Consider the following 19,682-nt stretch of genomic DNA (forward strand, 5'->3'; position numbering starts at 1 on the left):
TGTATTGTTTAATGAAATGACTCAGTTATTGATTATAATTATGAGAAAACTGGCGAACGTGTAATGAAAATAGAATGAGTAGAGTATATATACTCCGAGTAAGCTTCCAATGCGCTTCGTTAGATGGCAAGAGCAGGCAGACATTTCTCGTAATCGAAATCCAACAGAGTTACTATATGTTGCCTGACTTGAACGCTTCTCGTCAGCTTTGCGCAGAGGCGATATCGTAACCAATGAGGTTTTACCGAGGTGCGATTATTGCTAGTTGAAAACTTTTACCAATACCCCGCCATGACGATGTGAAATATCATCGGCTACGGCAATTTTTGAAGGCCCCTACGGGGGTTATAAGTTTAATCCATACATAAATTATCACAGGCAGATTTAAACTGTTAAACTATTTATAACGTGATGAAAAAATTTATCAATCGTAGTATCAATAAAATATTATATAGATTAAAATATTAATTTTAATATTTTTAATTAATCTTTATAATTGCGTTTAATATACATATGTATATAATCTTATATTGTAATTATTTTTAATTAATTTATTGCTCAAATTAAAAAAATAAAGTCGTAAAAATCTTAGAAAAAAATGTGAAAGAATTTAAATATAATATAATAAAATAGTAATTTGAATATAATTAATTTTAAATATAATAAAATCTAAATTTTATATTGTTTATGTTTTTATTATTATATTTTTCTATTATATATTTATTTATTATGTTTTTTATTTTATATTTTTATTATATATTATATATTTTTCACGATAGCAGCTTAAAATAATGTTAACAATGGACAATGACTAATTGCTAATGGATTTTATTACAATACACTAAATTTATCCCAAGCATATGTCGAATGTCGAATAGTTCATTGTCGTGGAACGAATGGGCGAGGATGCTTTTATCATTTGACGATCGGGCATTTAAGTCCATCTCATTGACTCTTGATTTCTCTTTACGAGGAAGATCCTCATCCATCTTAATCGTATGGCATACCAGCTGTGTCATTAGCTGCGGCTCTTACAAAGGCCAAGCGAATCTCTCGCGTGGCGCGTGAGCGCGAAAAATATACACGCATGTGTGTTCGTGCCACTGTCGTTCCGTAATGGGTCGGGGTCGACGTTTAGGGTCTATCGACCGTGCGATTTCCGTTGAGCCGACAACCTGAATAGGCCGTTTGTGCAATCGTCAACATGCAACTGCCGGCTAGAGACTGCATGCTCGGAGGACGAATGATAGCGACGATGATTAACCTATTTACCTATCGATCGACCAGACCTTTTATTCGCCTCGTTTCGCCGAACCTTTTATTCACCTTGTCCGTAATCGCTGAGGAAGACGTTCAATTATATCCGTAGTAGATGGAAATTTCGATTTCGAATAAATTTTCAATCCAGCATGCATATGCAATTTTAAATATTGAATGCTCATAAACAATTCTTTCCTTTAAGATTGATTATTGTAGCAATATTGCCATTTTGATTCCCCTTCATCTGTTACATAATTGATGATTTTATTACAACGTATTCACTATTATTATTATTTCTTAGTCGTCGATAAATATTTTACATTTGCCTTTAAAAACATTTTAGTTTTATATTTGCAATCGTCGGAAAAAAATCACAAAAATTTTTGTATTACAATATTTCAATTGATCAAAAATTTTAGAATATTATCTGCTGCTTCGAGGAAGATCATTTCCGCATGGCTATTATTTTTATTAATACATTTGCAAATTTTCTTTTATAGTTAATAAAACAAATGAGTAGATGGATTTTTATTTAAAGATATTTGTTAGAATAAACTAAAAACCATTAATCAAAATATATCAAATATATAATTAAATGAAAATATATCTTATTTAAATATTATAAATATTTTAATTTAGAATTTAATTTATATAATTGAATTATAAATATATATTCTATTCTAAATACATATATTCTAAATAATTTTTATATTTTATATATATTTTCTCTCTCTCTCTCTCTTTATATATATATCCTTTAAAATGATAAATTAAATTCTCATGGTACATTCAACTAGCTTGACCGACTAACAATAAGTATATCAAGGCTACCGATATAATTAGTTTCGGTAGCTGTCTCGTCCGATGTATAGCAATGTCGTAATCGGATAAACAACGTCCAGAGAGACAAGGAATAACTTTTACTCTCGGATGTGGCGGACCGTAAGCCATTGTTCCTCGGGTATTGCTACGCGAATCAATAGTGGTTCGCAGCAATCTCATATGCGAATGGTATACAATTTAATTCCCGCCGCTCTCTCGCCGCGGTATACTCCTCATAATTCTCTCGCGTAACGTCGCGCCTTGGTATAAATTATGCGAGATTATGGCGCGAGCCGTACACCGTATCGAGATTCATATTTTACAGTCGATTCGAGAAATTGCCATAACATGCTGTTGCATGCGGAAGTGGTTGAACGTTAAGCTCCCCGTTTCAACACTTCTATAATCATTTTGCACGAAACGCGATTTTCCATGAGACTTTCACCCTCCTCCATATAATATGTAATAATCTTGCCCCGTTTCCGACAGATTAATTTTCACATCAGACGCGCGGTACATCGAATGCGTGAGATTGCATGATTAGTCTAAATTAGCAAGTACACGTACTGATTTAGGTAAACATTCGTTTTACATCTGTAGCAAAATGTTGTGATGGAAATTCGCGTTGATATAAATTCAAAAAAGAAGAGACAAATATAAATTAATTAATAATAAATAAATTAATCGAAATAGGAAGGAATTATTATATCTAATGAAAAGTTAAAAAAGAATGATATATTTGAGGAAAGATGACAAATTTTGGTATCTCTTTTAATTATTTTTTTTTTATTACGCGAATGCACTTTATTGTTTTGATGCATCTAACTTATTCTGACGTTTGTTGCAAATTTGTCCGAAAGAGTTTCTGTCGGCAACACGCATCCGCCACGATCGTAGCCACGCAACGGAAGTCGTTAGTACGGAAGACAGGCGCGCGCGAAAAGCGGGACCCACATCTGTCCGCGGGACTTTTAATTGCATAATTTGCGGCATAACTTACGCGCCGGAGCGCCGTTTTCGCCCGTTTCATTTCGTTTCATAGCTTATCTTTCGCTTCCACGTGCCCTAAAACTTGCGGCGGAGTAATTAAAAGTCCGCCGTCGTCAATCAGAGCCTCTTCTGCCCCCGCCCTTCTCCCGCCCTTCTGTCGCTTAAGGGTAGAGATAGAAAGGCGCACCTCGCCTCGCATCGCGCCGCGAAAGTTCGAAGTTTCTGTGGGTTTTTACGCTCGCGAAAGTTCCCCACTTCCGAGCCTTATGGATCGGAGCTTACGAGGCGTGTGCCGTTTATAACGATAGAACGAGCTTTTCGCAGGGAGCACCGTTCTTTCGTTAGGTTAATGTCCGCTAATAAACGACGTTGTTTTCAAACAACGCTTCGAATAAAGAATTCCGAAAACGAGAATAAATTCTATGATGAGTGATTAATTTCAATTTATTTATTATTTATCTTTTATATAGTTTTTTGTTTTCGATTAAATTTAATATCGTTAAAAATCTTTAAATTATACGAAAATATTTTGATCAAAATAAAATTAATTTTTTTGGAAATATTACATGTATTATAAAATTAGAAATAAATTAAATAAATATTAATATAATTTAATGTATCAAATATATTAGAAAAGTTACATAAAATCATTATTTTATTGGATAATTTATATATTATCGGATAATTTATATAAGTAAACAAATCTTTTTTTAATTTTTATAAATAATCTGAAGAATGAATGGCATATATAATCATAAAGGTAACTACATAACTCTACGTAAAAACATGTAGAGGATGTACGTAGCATCGGCGTAGAATCATGAGATAAGTACGATAATAAATAATATCCCTCACAAGATTGACGATAACTCGCAATCTCAAATTACGCGTTCGTCCCGGTGATTATAATACGGTCTATTAGTGTGGCAATTGCAAAATACGATAAAGCAGATGTAGACGATACACTATTAGCGCAACTCTCTCTTTCTCACGTTGTGCACTATCAGCGAAATTATATTTCCCTCCATAAATCCATCCTCACTAAAATTAAGTTTTACGAACGAGAAAGGTACTCTCGCTCCTTTCTGATCTACAAACACTTTTCAATAGTTAAGAGAGACATTGCGTACATGAACTGCTAAAAATTATACGAATTTTAAAAAAACTGCACGCATGTGTATAAATTTTATAAATCTATTTCTCTTGTCATATTGATTCTTGGATGAAAATCTAGCTAGAAAATTGTATGAGTCTAGAAGAAATGGATCTTTACTGATTAATGAAATTATATATATATGAATTATAAGTATGAATTAAAATATATTAAATGAGAGTTGATTAAAATTAAGATAAATGATAAAACTCTTTTTAGATTGATTTTACTTTTAATGAATCAGAAAATTGCGAAAAAAATCGATAATGTCTTCCGACATCTCTACTATAAAATGATCGATAATATAACTGCCTCAAATTATCTACAATAGTTTCGAAATTCCTCTCAATCGTGTGTAATATGTGTTCGCAGCTTAATTGATTCGCCGAGAAGGACTTTCGTAGCGATGGCGAGCGATCTCACGTCTTCTTGCGCGGTGCGCGCGTTTTCGACGGAAACGGATCCGCGGTGAGCGCTTTTAAAGTGCCCCGGCACGGCTATTTGTCTTCGTTTTGCCGCGTTCACGCACTGATAGGCGGCATCATTAATCATATTGCCATGGCACGATTCGCGCATCCACTTCGCTCGTGTCGATACGCGTTATTATTGTATGCGCCGCCGTGAACGCGAGCGCTGACGCGCGATGGATTAATTGCGTATCACGTCGTCATGGCGATTATAATATCTCGGTGCTGGCCGTGTTTCAACGCGTGGCCTTCGAGAGGTATTCCGGCAGTTGGACGAATAATAAATTCAATCCAACACGTACCATGACGATCGATCGTCGAAACTGCGTGGGCGGGACCCACCTCGTTTTTATCGCGCGAAAAGGACCGGTCGACGATACTTTTCTCGATCCCTCGACCGGAAAATTGATTCGCTCTCGAATTAAGACACGATAAACGAAGACACGTGTTTTAATACGCGTGATAAGACATCGGATATAGATCGTGCATATCGCATATCCATTTGAATCATTGACAAGTTAAATAAATTATGAAATCTGTTGCGTTTTGCGAATGTCAACAAATAATTTTTCCATCGCAATCTTATCTTTAGATATAAACGTTAATGTAACAATATGACTTTATAATGTGAATTAATTTAAAAAGATTTACAATCTTAAACTTTCGTGTTGATTAAAAAAGGGGATGCTTTATATAATAAATAAAATTATACTAATAAGCGCGATCTTTTAACCCAAGAATAATATTAAAAATTGATAAAGCTTATTAATTTTATCAAACTATGACAAAAATTTGCTGTTATATTTTGTTGCATTAATTATTTTTAATTTTTTTATCGTGACATTTCAGAATTCAAAAGAGTGCTATAAAATCAATAACATTTATATCCGTATTTTTCATAAGGATCTGCCATATTATTTGGCGTTTTTGTTAAACAAAAATTTATTAAATCAATCTTGCCGCGATCCCTTTATGATCAAAATATTTCCCACCGTAAAGGAAAACATAACTTTACGGTTGTTTGCCTTTGCTTATGACGGGTTAGGCGTGAGTTGGCTTGTGCTCTAACGAGGACGTATCGCCCGTAAAGTCACATAGTAAAGAAGTGGCAGTCGTTCAGTAATTGTTCAAAGTTCACGGTTCCTTGGCAATCGATATGCGCAGCGTTGCTGAAACAACAACTGCGGCGCATGTTCGGGTCGTCGCACTTTCCGATCTTAAAATTCTCTTCCTGCTCTCTCGTTTCTTTTATCGGGGATGAGACTCGATATTTACACCAAAATTTTCTTTACTTCGGTAGCTTCCTAAAGATATTCCCTATGTTAAATTATTCCTGAGTATCAGTCATTACAAGTTTTCTGTACAATTTTCGAATTTGTTAGCGGTCTTAAATGTCTCTTAAATGTCGGTGTAAATTATTGTATAATTATTTAATTTTTTAGTATGATTTGGATACGATCTCAATAGTTTTCCATAAAAAATGGATGAGAAATTTATGATAAAAATCGATTACTAACTTTCCGTTATGTAAAGTAATTTATTTCGATTTTAATTCTTTCAAATAACCGACTTCACTAATAGCTGATAAGAAGCAAAAATTCGTCCCTTATTAAGCAACGCGACCGGCATCGAAGTCGCTCGACGTTGCAACGCACTTGTGCCGCCAACGACTGCGGCGGCGTTGAATAATAGGTTCGGGACACAGATTGATTCGAGTTGCGTGCAGCGAGCAGCGTGATTCGTTCGGCGGGGAGGAAAAAAATCGATACTAATTTTCATAAATCAAATCGGCCTACGAATGAAATTCGAATGCGCGCGGCACGTGTTTCACTTTTCGACCGATTTATCTCCCGGTCGCGAGACGAGAAGAAACACACCGGGAAAAGCGTGACTTCGACGCCGGTGTAGAAAATCTCCGGCGCGCATGAAAATCGTCCGGCAATCGAATCGGTCGGCGTCGGCCACGCGTATGTTACACTTTCTCCAATGACAGCCATAGATTCCACCCGCGCCCACGCAACCGCGTCATTATTTCTCCAATTACAACTTTCGTTGCGCGGCGCGGCTCATGAGAACTCGATTCCGCGATGTCGCATAAATTCTCGATCGATTAGCCGGCAACGCACAGAGGATTGCTCGTCATGGCGTGGGCGAATTACTCCCATATACAGGAAGTACGGAGCTTGCCAGTGAGAGATATATAAGGCGAGGAAAATATTTGCGTGCCTTTCTATCGAGCACGCCGTCGTCAAAGTCGCGGTAGCGACTACATATATCTGTCTTGGCGGCTTTAATGGAAAATCCGATAAGCCCGTCGATAAACTGATTTTCGCACGATAAGGCGTAATCATGTGTACAGCGCGGATAATTTCTGCGATATACGCTCTCGCGTCATTACGCGGCGTCGTTGGCGCATACGCGAGATAAATCCGAGATACTCAATCTCCTTGACAATCAATCAGAACTGGAACTACTGCTACGCTTTCACTGTGTGAGCGCCGCTCGTTCTCCTCTCTTCATCGGCGTTCGTATCACGTATGTTTCTCGTCGTTCACGGGCGCTTCCTCGTCGTTCGTCCCGATCACGAAAAATCGACGGATCCATTATCGCCACTATTTGATTTTCCCACCATTTTTCCATCTACATCTGGCAAAGATCTAGATCTGTCAAAGACCGCTTTTCTTCTTTTTTTCTTTTTTTGACCGACGCTCGCGTTAAACGATGAGGTATAATCGACGATAAATTAGACTGAGGCTTCGAGAAACATTAGAAGGAAGAATTTATTGCCCTCTAGTAAAAAGATACCGCGCAATATCGATTTAATTACTTCACTGATGATGCCAATTTTATTGCCGCACCATTTTATCTCGATTTATGACATTCGGGAAAAAGGTGCAGCGTATTTGGATTGATGCTGAGGAAAGTGCGTAGGACGGACTATTGGCTGTTGTAGATTAGTTATGGTAAAAAATATAATAATGTTATATTGTGTGGGCAGCAAATTACTGTTAGCCCGCGATTTATATTATAATCGATAATAAACCGATATAATTTCGATGAGTCAACTTTTTTCCATAAGATATAAATTATAATTTATTATACTGTTCTTATCAGGAATCAACATAATGATCATTTTTGTATATCTATAGAATATTATAAAAAACGTAAAAAGTATTTTAGTCAGAAGAGAGACTTTTGTCGCTCAGTGAGCAAGTTACAAATTCACAATTTTCATATTTGAGTCAAAATACAGAAAGAATTATATATTAAAATCATGATATTCATAATTAATGGGCTCATCCACACAGGTCATTATAGACCGATTTTTTTGAAGAAACAAAAATAGAATTTCCAATAAATATAGAGAACACATGACTAGCAGCAGTAGATTAGGTTCATTATAAATTTTCAAGAGCAAAAATACAAATTCTAATTCTGTAGTGACCTGCGTAATTATATTGGTATCATTAAGAATTGACAGCGTACAAGAATTAATTCATCAAACTACCTCAATGGCACTCCTCTAAACCCTTTTTCAAAGATTACGATTTATATTCTAATTCGCAATTCAATGAAAAAAAGTACATGTTGTAGCTGTCATTAAATTATAAGTATATTGCTCAAAAGTTTTATAAAAAATGTTCTCTATCGATTTTTCAAAATAATGTACGTGTATTATTTTAAAAAAAAATTCTGTCTATCGAAACTTTGCTAAATTTATACGTGGTTCTTTTGATTTCTTTCTAATAAAGTTTTCTATAATATTAATAACTATATTTTAATAATAAATATATTTCAATAATATATTTAATAATAATGAATATATTTTAATAATTTATAGTATTAATAACTATACTTTAATATAAGTATTATATTTTTCGATGTTCGTGTCGTAAAGACGAGTAGGTCATGCAAGGCACAGCCTAACACAAAGTTGTACCAAGCTTACCTCTGTCTATTCATTTATTCCACTTACATCGTTTCGTAAAAAGTTGGAAAGTTTAGCGTGTCGCCGTGCATGTAAAATTAGGACCTGAAATATATAATCTCTGAAATGAGAATTATTTATAGCGGCAATAAAATTTTATTCTTAGCCTCTTACTCACTTACATTAGCTAGTCGCTAATTTCGCCTAGCGTTATCTCATGTGTATTCTTGGCTAAAATAAATTTTACTGAAAGTATTTTGGCTTATATACTGCATGTGGGGCACGTTTATCTTATGATGACAGTTACTTTATACAGCTTTTTGTCCTATTCCTGTCGTCTTGAATTTTACCTTATTTTTTTATTTAAAAATAAATTATATTATATTATATTTATTGTTTCACGGATATCCTGAAGCCTTCATACGTGGAGTATTTGAGACTTGTGTACGAGTAGGCGCGTTTCATTGTTCTCTCTTCTCTCTATCACGAAAGGAGGCGGAGGTAATCTACATTAGACCGGAATAATGGAAAATTGTTCCGGCTACCCGGACTCCGTCGGCTCTCGGGATATTCCTAAAGCCTCCGGCATCCGTTATGTAGCGGAAGAACGAGGTTAGGCTGGGTGACCGTCTGCTGTCCTGGCGACGGGGTGAACGGAGGTTACTACCCTTCCAGACGCGGCCGTACTCCGAGGTCATTTTTCACGATCGCCTCGCCACTTTCACCATTACCGATAATGCGGCACCGACCGCCCTTTCTGGTACTCGTCGTCGGAAATGCACTTCTAAAGATGGAGCGTAAAAAGATATATTATTAATTCTCGTATGCCATGGAAAATCTGTCTCATCCAAAATGTGTTGCACGATAAATCTCAGGAATTTTTATGGAATCTTATACGTGTATTAATTGGTAATAAAATCATTCAGCATCTATATCTCGCGCTTTCATAAAAATGAAAATTATATTTATTATTTTATTTAAAATGTAATTATTTTTTTTCTTCTTTACAATTTAAACTTGTTTTAAACTTTGTTACATGATTTAAAATATTTGTCTTATTCATTTTTTTATTATAATTTATTTTCGAAATAGCTCTATTTTTTATTATGATGAGTGTAATTTAAAAGCTCCTCTTTATTTCCTAGAGAGAAAGTTTATAAAATAAAATAAAAACCTTTAAAGCTATGATAAAAATTAATTATATACTTATTTTATTTTTCTGCATTAGAAAAATAATGTAATAAAAAAATCCATCTCCTCTTTAGCATTGGAAAACACGAGTATTAATATCGTATGAAAAAAATTCATTCATGATTTTAGATTGATATTGATACTGATTGTTATTCAATAATTAATACTGCACGCATGTATGTGGTATCTTTATTCAAGCAGAAAGTTTCAAGTTTCCTCATTCATGGCAGATATCTCTTTGGTTAATACGGAAGAGGGTATCAGCAAACCCCAAAGAAAAATATGGCATGCTGCTGTTCGATAATTATTCCGATGTCGGATATCGCGCTTTTATCTACTTCCTCTTTGATATTTCGCCGGCATTTTCATAGAAATCGAAAAGCCATTTCTCTAGTTCATATTGGCAAAAGCAATGTGCGATAATGTACTTAATAGATATTGAATCTTGTTTCATTTGCACCGATTCTAAACAAATTATCTCGTTATATTAACAATAAAAAGCAATAAGAACTTGTAACAATTTTCATAGTTATGAGATCCATATTAAAAGATCTCTTGCAAGAGTTTTATTCAATTTATAATTTATCTTTTTTCGACGATTCTTCTTCCATCTTCTTCTTTTACACCTCTTTTATCCATCTTTTCTTTTTTTTTCCTCTCCTTTTTAAATATTTTTTTCCTCACTACATCTTGCCAATATTGTTTTTTCTCGTTAAACAAGAAAGAGTATTATTAAATAATTAATTATTTACAATTTTTTATTCAATTTTTAGATAGATAGCACATATTTCATTCGCTTGTTAGTTTGTTAGTTATTTCTAGCAACTTGTATATTTCTGTAATCATATTTCCGTAAAACATCGGTCATGATGCAAATGTGCTAATAATCTATGCTAATATAAATAGCTGATAAATGTAAGAATGGCTATGCTTTTGTAAAAAATTTTCTTGTTTAATGATTTTCATATTTCTCTTATAAAATTATCTCTTTTTCCGACGATTAGTAATAGAATAACATAAATTTTAGATTTTTCAAACTTGTACAGAATTCTAGAATTAGAAAAATATTTCATAGAAGCAATGTTTAATTAATTTATAGAGAGTTACGTATGTATTATTCGCATGTATCAATTCGTTAATAATCTTCAACAATTTCTTGTATATTTTTCATCATCTTATAAATTTCATGAGTGAAATGATGTCTCATGAGTACTTCCATGAAATATATTTCAAACATAGTATAATAACATAATAATATAGTAACATGATGACATTCGCTGATCTTACATCTTCATGAAAGAGGTTTATATAATCAATACCATAGGACTTCATTTTGATTCAGCATTTATACTAGGACTTATGATTGATACAAAGCTAATAATTTCTACTCTTAAATTTGTAGTTAATGATGTGCAATATAATAAATATTCCTACAAGAAAATCATACGATTTTCAATATTTTTGCAAAAAGCGCAAAACAGAAACAAAATCATTTTCTTAATGTACTTGATCAATATTGATTATATAATGATTTTCGTGTTTGACATTTCGAGGTATATTTGCAAGCTACGTGAATTTGATTCTATCCGAGCTTTAAGATCTATTGCAAATTTTTTTTTTTTGGAGAATTTGGTGGATTAAAAAAGAAAGAAAATGATGTAAAATTTTAATCGGTCCATGATGCTTTCTCCAATGATTCCATGATGAGACGAAAAGTCATCGTCGCCACGATTTACCCGAAGCAGTCTTAGGATCTGTTACAAATTTTTTTTTCGAGAATTTGGTGGACTTAAGAAAGAAAGAAAATGATGTAAAATTTTAATCGGTCCATGATGCTTTCTCCAATGATTCCATGATGAGACGAAAAGTCATCGTCGCCACGATTTACCCGAAGCAGTCTTAGGATCTATTACAAATTTTTTTTCGAGAATTTGGTGGACTTAAGAAAGAAAGAAAATGATGTACAATTTTAATCGGTCCATGATGCTTTCTCCAATGATCTCATGATCAGATGAAAAGTCATCGTCGCCACGATTTATCCGAAGCAGTCTTAGGATCTATTACAAATTTTTTTTCGAGAATTTGGTGGACTTAAGAAAGAAAGAAAATGATGTAAAATTTTAATCGGTCCATGATGCTTTCTCCAATGATCCCATGAGACGAAAACTCATCGTCGCCACGATTTACCCGAAGCAGGGAAAGCTGCTCGCGCACCCCGGACGCATCGTCGGTCGGGCGCAAGTCGACGTACCAGGCCGGGGAAACCGGTGTTGTGTATGTCACCGAAAGAGACCGGCGGTGGGGAACGGTCGGCCGGTGGTTCCCCGTGGTGGGGGGACCGCAGTCGGGGTTCCCGACCGCGTCGGCGGCGCTTAAGCCTCCGACGCGGGGGCATTGCCGTCGTAGCCGCGGTACGATACGATCCGGCTGCTGTCTCGCAGTACGCAGTCTACGCGTTGTTCTTCGTGCCGCACGTGTTGTCGGTTGATCTTGGCGTGCCGAGAGACTGTCATCTCATCTTCTCCTCTGTTCTTCGATCGCGCTGAATATCCTCCCGGGACGAATCGTGATCGACTTCCAGTGCTACGGGTGCGATAATGGACACACGAGGGTGCGCGTGTGATTGTTCAGGGAAATGCTTCCTCTCTCGATGACGACAAATACGCGTTGACGAGCGAGGGGAGGTTCCCGAGAGGGTGCGTCGCGCGATGGCACGCGATCGTGCGTGAGGGATTGATGCAGCGCACGAGAGGAAAAACTGAACAATTCTTTCGTTTTCCTCATTCTTCAAGTTTTTCCTTTTTTGTTATGTCGGACGGGAAATTCGAATCATATGATATGCGTATCGGGGATACAGAAGGAATCGTCGGAATTTTCGGAGCACGCTTTGCTCCATAATTCATTTACGCGATGGCGCGATAGAATGAATGAAGGGTGATTCGCATCTTACGAAAGCGAAACAGTTTTGTCGTAGGTCGGTACACTGTAATCGAGTGTTGTCTCTGATTAATCGCTCGATTGATGAAAGAAACCTGTCTTACGTCAGATATTAATTGCGTCAGAGTTGTATCGAAACGCGATAACGAGACACATTGGAGGCCAGTTTTTTTATCGTCTTTATCGAATTTTCTAATCGACTTTGTAAGTGAACACTGGAATCTCCTCGCGATATATCGCTATTCGTTTATGTAAGTCGTCTGACAGGTGAGACCAGATTATTTATATTCGTGGTACATACTGTACGCGATTGAACCTCGTGGGTAGTATTGTGACAAGTGTCAATTGTACATCGTGAATGGAACTCGATTTGCATGGAGTTTTTCTCGAAGCTTATAAGTGCTATAAGAGCGAGATACGAAGCTTATAAATTTCACAACTCATAAGCACTACATTGAGTACGTGGAGCTATTATTGGGTTATAAAGTGTTTATCATATCTGGTAAGTCCTAGAATTAATGTCTAACATGCATGCAATAATAATTGTATAACAATGTTTAATAATGTCTTATCTATCTAAAACGTTGTTTGTTTTGTTAAAATAAAAATATGCTCGAAAAATATGGCACGTATAATTTTTCAATTTCCCTCGTTATTATTTCAAATAAAATATCATAATTTAAATAGTAATTAACTTGTCAAAAATGTCTTGGAAAGGACAGATTATTACATTTATTGTAAAAATCGAATTATTCTGTGAGGTATATGCTATTTACAAAGTATTTTTCATAGACAGATATGCACACTATTTTCTTTTAATTACTTTTTTGTTTATGTATGGAAAATAATTCTTTTATTTAACATTATTCTTACGTTGAGTATTGACTATAAAAAGAATGATTAGAGCTGTTAGGAAGAAACAGACAATATTAATGTCAAGTTATTAGAATTATCTGCAAGGCTTATCTGTTGATTAACTGGAGTCTATTAATATTAATAATGCGATGATTAATAATTTAACAATTAGAAATTATATGTTACTTAATTATATATGAAAAAAAATTAATTAAGCGAAATCATTTAAATGGCATTGATGGAGTATCTGCGTCAATCTAAAATAATTCTGTTAATTTATCGAATTTCTACATAAACTATTATTATTATATGCCATTTTTTGGCTTATACGGAAAATATTTCATTCTTTTCATTTACTACCATTCTTACCTAATGAGTATTGAAAAGAATGATCAGATTGGAAAAGAAATAGATGTTAATATTAACGCTAAATTGTTAGAACTCCAAAATTTATTAATAAACTGGGTCAAATCTGCTCCAACGAGCAGGAATCATGTCACCTATATAGTATAAATGAAAAAAATTTAATTAAGCGAAATCATATTTGATATGATTTTATATAATATATTATTTAAATAGTCTAGGGAATATCCGATCAGCGGATATATCCTTTGCAGCCGCCGCCTTCGACGAGCATCGCGAGGAGCGCACGCCCGATGGGTTGCGCGAGAAAGTCGATCGTCGTCGTTTGAGAACACGCACGATCCGCGTAGAGTATGTACCTCCCGCGGCATCTCGCTAACCTCTTTCAACACGGTTAAATATTAGCGGGAAACACCGGTGCGGTACCATAAATCCTAGTCACACGACGTGCCAGCGCATGCCGGCTCGTAAATCGGTCCCGCGACACGTATACTCTAAAGCGCCATTAATTAAAAGCCACGCTCGTTGGTAGAGCACCCCCTTCTTTCCTTTCTTGAAAATATGCAATTCCGTGGTATCTTTACGAGACGCTCTAAACTTGGATTTGTCGTCTATACGCGCGCCTGCGATACAAGCTGTCACTTCTCGTAATCGATCAGGTAAAATATTCCAGGAGAGAAAAGCTGAATAATGAGAATATTTTTTCACAAAGATCACCCTCGTGTAATTTTTTCTGATATAAATATCAATGTCTGTTTTTCCAAATTTTTCCTACTATTAAAAATTATTTCTAAAATTATTAATATGAATTAATATTAATAAATTATTCTCAAATTATTGATGAATTATTATTAATAAATTATTAATATATATAGTTATTGTTATATTATAAAAATTATAATATAGCGTGATTATATTTTTAAAATTTTCTACATGTATATTCTGCTATTCTGTTTTATATGAAATCTTTTTGGCAATTTATTTTTTCTTTAAGCACTATTCTATCATTATTCGTAGGTGGTCTTTATTCTATAATAGAATAAAATAAATATCTCCCTTGCTCCCTTCTCCCGATGTTATGTTCGGTAGACGCAAAAGACGGGATAATTACGCAAGGGAGAAGACTCGTCCCAATCTCACTTCCATTCACGGAGTTAAGCTGTCGTGAGCGCGCGAAAACGAGTTTGGCAGGTCGGCCGGTCGTACCAGCATAATCTCGCTTATCTCGACCTGGCCTGACCGGGTGGGAACGGTCCGGAGCAATGCAAAAAGAAATGCATCGCGCGATATGAATGGTCCAGTAATTTGGATCATGTCCGAAGCAATTTTCGACAGAGTAAACTAAGAAAAGTTTTGAAGGGGAATATTTTTATCGGAGGAAAAAATGTAGGAATATATAGAAAGCTGCTTTTATTTCATATAAGTAAAGTACGCGTAAAATTACATGACCAAAGAATTTATAATTTCTGCGAGATTACAATATCTTTTTGAAAGTTATTCGATATATATATATAGTAGTATGTGGAAATTCTTGTTTTTTATACAATGCGCTGGCGTCTAGAATCTACGTACATGAAAACGAGAGGGGCGGGGCGGAACATCAATGCCCCACAGAACCTTCAGCAAATTTTTGATGAGTTCAAGATCAATTCCAGCTTCATCGGCACGTTTCAGGAGCTTTTGGAATGTGGGATTAGCGTAAACCTTATTGACAATTTGTTGGAAATTATCGGACTTCAATTGGTCGACAAACTTGGCGAATTCTGGAGAGCTCTTCAGCTTCTTCTCGTATAAGTCGTTAAGCTCGTCCTTGGGCAAAACGGCCAGAATGTCATCAACGAGTCCACGGACTCCACCGGTGAGTTGTTTATGTACACGTTGAGTAAAGTCGGGCGGAGTCAGATGACCGAGTTTAAGAAAATCGTTTAACAAGTTTACGATTTGGTAAATGTCAATGCCGGCATGATGGATGTAATCCATCAAGGTTTTAACCTCAGACATATGCTCGACGTTCACTACCAACCCTTTGAATTCATCAGATTCCAAGAATGCAATTGCGTCCTTGACTTCAGCATCTTCAGCTACGTATTGAAGAAAGATGTTGATTACTTTATCCGTATCTATCAGGTCGATGAAATCTTGGATGTCATTATGAAGCTGGCCTCTACCGAAATTAGGGAGCTCGATCTTCCCAGCGGAAACCGTAGCCACGAGAGCTAAGAGTGCTAATGCGAATTTCATCTACAAAAATAAATTTCGCTGGAATTATTGATATATTTAAATATGTGCGCATTTATGTGTATATTTTGATATGTATACATATATAGGGCATATATATATATATATATATATATATATATATATATATAAATAAACTAATAGATTGACTAGAAAATAACAAATAAAATTGATTTTACTCAACTGGATTTATGCAACAATTAGATTAAAAATAAATTTTTATTGTGTGCATCAACAAATATCGGTTAAATATTAATAAAAATTGGAAATGGAAATTGCAAATATTGCTCACATAATTCCCATTTCTATTATATACTCCTAATTGAAATATATCGTAACATATTGATCTGTTTGAAGTATAAGTTAGTTTAATTAAGCGTGGAACTGATAAAAGTAGAAATCTATTTATTTGGTGATTATAATTGTTAATGAATAAATCTATCCATTTAAAAATATGTATGTTCTCTCTCTATTATGCAGAATATGAATCCAATTCGAAATATTTAACGAAATCATTGATAATTAATAAAACAAAATTAGTGATCATAAAATAATAAATATTAATGAAAAAAATATTAATTTTAAATATTAATTTTTACATAAAGGATTATTTTTTTCTCTAGTAGAAAAATATTTCCAAAATTATGATAGTGTACAATACTTAAAATATTTTTGTTTTTTAATTATATTATTTAATTTTTTTGATTATTTAAAAAAATAATATAACTAAAATAGAAAGTAAATTATTTATAATATTACTCACATTACTTATTTATTCGTTATTATTACATCTATAACTTTTGCTAACTATTTATTCGTTATTATTACATTTATAACTAATGCTTAAAATGTCTTACTCAGACAATTGACGCTTACCTTCGGAATACTGCTGTACTTCTACTGATGATTCCGAAAACTGATGCTCTGCACTTTTTTTTCGACTTTATATACACAAAATTAGATCTTGTTTATTGGATCTACGATGATAAGATTATGCATTATCTACGAGTACCTGATTTAAAGTCAAAACACTTTTAAAATAATGTACAGAATTATGCAATGATTTTAGATACAAATGATCTTTTTTGATAAATATCAGGTATTAGATGTATGTAATTATTATCAGTTCAGAGATAAAAACTGGAAAATTCTCCTAAATCTTAATATTTTTGGGATACTAAATGGTTGAAGATTTAAAAAATTCAATCTCTTAGAATATATATGTGTATATATATGTGTGAATGTACATATGTATATTTTTTTGTGATATAAAATTAATATTGAATATATGAATAATTCCTTATTATATAAAAATTATTAAAAATATGAATTAAATTTGTATTTTATCTTTTCTAAAATCGATTGATAAGATGCAGGTGTGTTATCTAGTATCAAATTATTTTACTTCATATCACTCGATAAAAATTTCCAATGAGTCAGATTATCATTAAAATAGAAGATTTTTCGTTTAATGTAAAATTATTTTGACACAATAGATTTGCATATGTAAAGATTTGCGTATATAAAATACATTTAATAAGTTTTAATTAACCAATAATTTTTTAATTTTTTATTTTATTAGATGTATTTCAATTTAATTTCATATATAAAATTATTGGACCAGAATCAATTGTATATGTATGTATGTGTGCAATTATATATATTCTCTTAAAATAAGAAAGAAAAAAACAAGTAGAAAAAACGAAAAGCTTTTTATTAAAAAAAATTAATGCATTCAAAGCACATGGGATTGATGTAACATCTCTGTGATACATCTTGTTCTAGTTAATTTTATTTTTAGAGTTTTATCAAATATAATAACATTTGTCAACTCTGGATGATATTTTAGGATATTATTCCACATGGAGCTAAATTAAATGGCATATGATATAAATAATGAACAATATTCATTGAACAAACTTAAAATAATATGGATTTCTCTCTCAAAATTTCACTACTACATTTTCTATTCTCAACTAAGAAATATAATAATATAATACTTTACTAGATTTATATTAGATTTTAATTTGAATTTGTTATAAATTCGGGAAACGCGTTTCAGAAACATGTTCCATATCTTTTAATAAAATAGTCTTATTGATGATATTGTTCGTTCTTCCCATCTCTTTTATTTTTAGTGCATCAAATCATCGTCTAGATCAAAGAAAATCCGTAAATTAAATATCTCTTTTTTGGCATTGCGTGATATGTCATTTTTTTCTCTTTTCGTATCTTCTCTCATTTTATCTGATTGTGTTAATTAATTACATTGATCATAATTATATTCGATGAAATTTCGATAGGATATCGCTATAAAAAAATTAAGTGAAAATTTTTATCATTTATTTTAATATAATTTATATTGTTTCAGTTATCTTTTTTTTAATTACCATTATTGCCATTATTTTATATTTTATTTTCATTGATTGCCATTTCTTAATGACGATAAATAGTGCCTTCAGCAGAATTCATATATATATATATATATATATATATATATATATTTATTTATTTATTTATTTATTTATTTATTTTTTTGTTAAATTGGGCGCCAATTATTTCCGATATTTTTGTAATATGCTCGTTTACTCATCATTAATCTGTTTAAGAATTGTTATTATTCTTTTTCCGTTTTTTTTTTAAATATTCCTGATTTGTTCGTCATGGAAATGATTTCGTTTCACGAAAATAACGAGATTTATCTCTGGACGTATCGAAAGCTTTGGGCCATTTTTCTCTCATTAATCCGTCGAGAAGAAAAATCTATTTCCAATCGAATCATTTCTGTATTGATCGCAAGAGTCGATCAGTGCTCATGAAAGACAATTCACAGAATATATGCAAGCGAATAATAATTCGCAATCGTGAGAAATCGCCCCTTTGCACCTCGTTGTGACGAGGAAATACAGTCTTGACTGATTCCTTAATCGCTTTTCGATCGTGGACTCGATGTTCGATCTCACGCCTCGCCGATCGTCGATTTTAGACGCTTTAGTTCCGCTTTCGTTATCGCTGTCGGGCGCGAACACGTGTTTCGCCAAATGGAATAATGTTGTTCCTGTCGTAAAAGCATTTTTTTAAAGTTAAGTCAGACTTGATAAATAAATTTGCCAAAGAAACAATTGCGTGCAATAAATCATCTTAATATATCAGCTTTTTGTTCTGTATCTATTAACTTAAATAAATATAACACGTTTTTAAGGCAAATTTATTATTAAGATTTAACATTTCTTATACTTTCTTATTTCTATCAAAGTTTACTTTATTTGCAATAATTTTATTATTGATGCTTGCAATGATCGATTTATTATTTATCGAACATTAACATTAAGACAGATGCTTTATTTTTATTTAAAATATAGAGTCCAGCTTTCATATTCAAGCTTTTAATTTTATCGACAGGTTGAAATTGATTTGGAAACTAAATTAGATACTTTCTAATTGGGATATTTTCTCATTCAATTACGTCGAGTGATAA

General features: G+C 33.4%; 2 protein-coding genes and 1 non-coding gene across 8 annotated transcripts in view; 2 read left to right on the forward strand and 1 right to left on the reverse strand.

Annotated features, from left to right (window-relative positions):
• The window catches only part of LOC105248921 (puratrophin-1), a 286,834-nt gene that overhangs the window by 56,786 nt on the left and 210,366 nt on the right, over positions 1-19,682 (forward strand). The window contains exon 1 of one of the 6 annotated variants that reach the window (XM_020026786.2): positions 12,217-13,250. The exons of the other annotated variants lie outside the window; for them this stretch is intronic. The gene's annotated coding sequence lies outside the window, so the exon portion shown is untranslated. Of the gene's footprint in view, positions 1-12,216; positions 13,251-19,682 lie in introns of those variants that run through there. 6 annotated transcript variants of the gene reach the window in all.
• LOC112639376 lies at positions 205-345 on the forward strand. Its single transcript, XR_003123483.1, has one exon. It is a non-coding gene; the product is annotated as a U4 spliceosomal RNA (small nuclear RNA).
• Positions 15,354-17,195, reverse strand: LOC105248920. Its single transcript, XM_011253999.3, has 2 exons — positions 17,081-17,195; positions 15,354-16,207 (listed from the first exon to the last, which is right to left on the reverse strand). The coding sequence occupies exon 2, from the start codon at positions 16,205-16,207 to the stop codon at positions 15,524-15,526; it is 684 nt and encodes a 227-aa protein (XP_011252301.1). The 5' UTR covers positions 17,081-17,195; the 3' UTR covers positions 15,354-15,523.

This window comes from Camponotus floridanus, unplaced genomic scaffold (assembly GCF_003227725.1).
Source record: "Camponotus floridanus strain SB8 unplaced genomic scaffold, Cflo_v7.5 scaffold60, whole genome shotgun sequence".
Taxonomy (NCBI): Eukaryota; Metazoa; Arthropoda; class Insecta; order Hymenoptera; family Formicidae; genus Camponotus; species Camponotus floridanus.

Bases quoted from the DNA above. Each gene is read 5' to 3' on its own strand.
- LOC105248920 (XM_011253999.3), bottom strand. From the start codon at position 16,207: ATGAAATTCGCATTAGCACTCTTAGCTCTCGTGGCTACGGTTTCCGCT.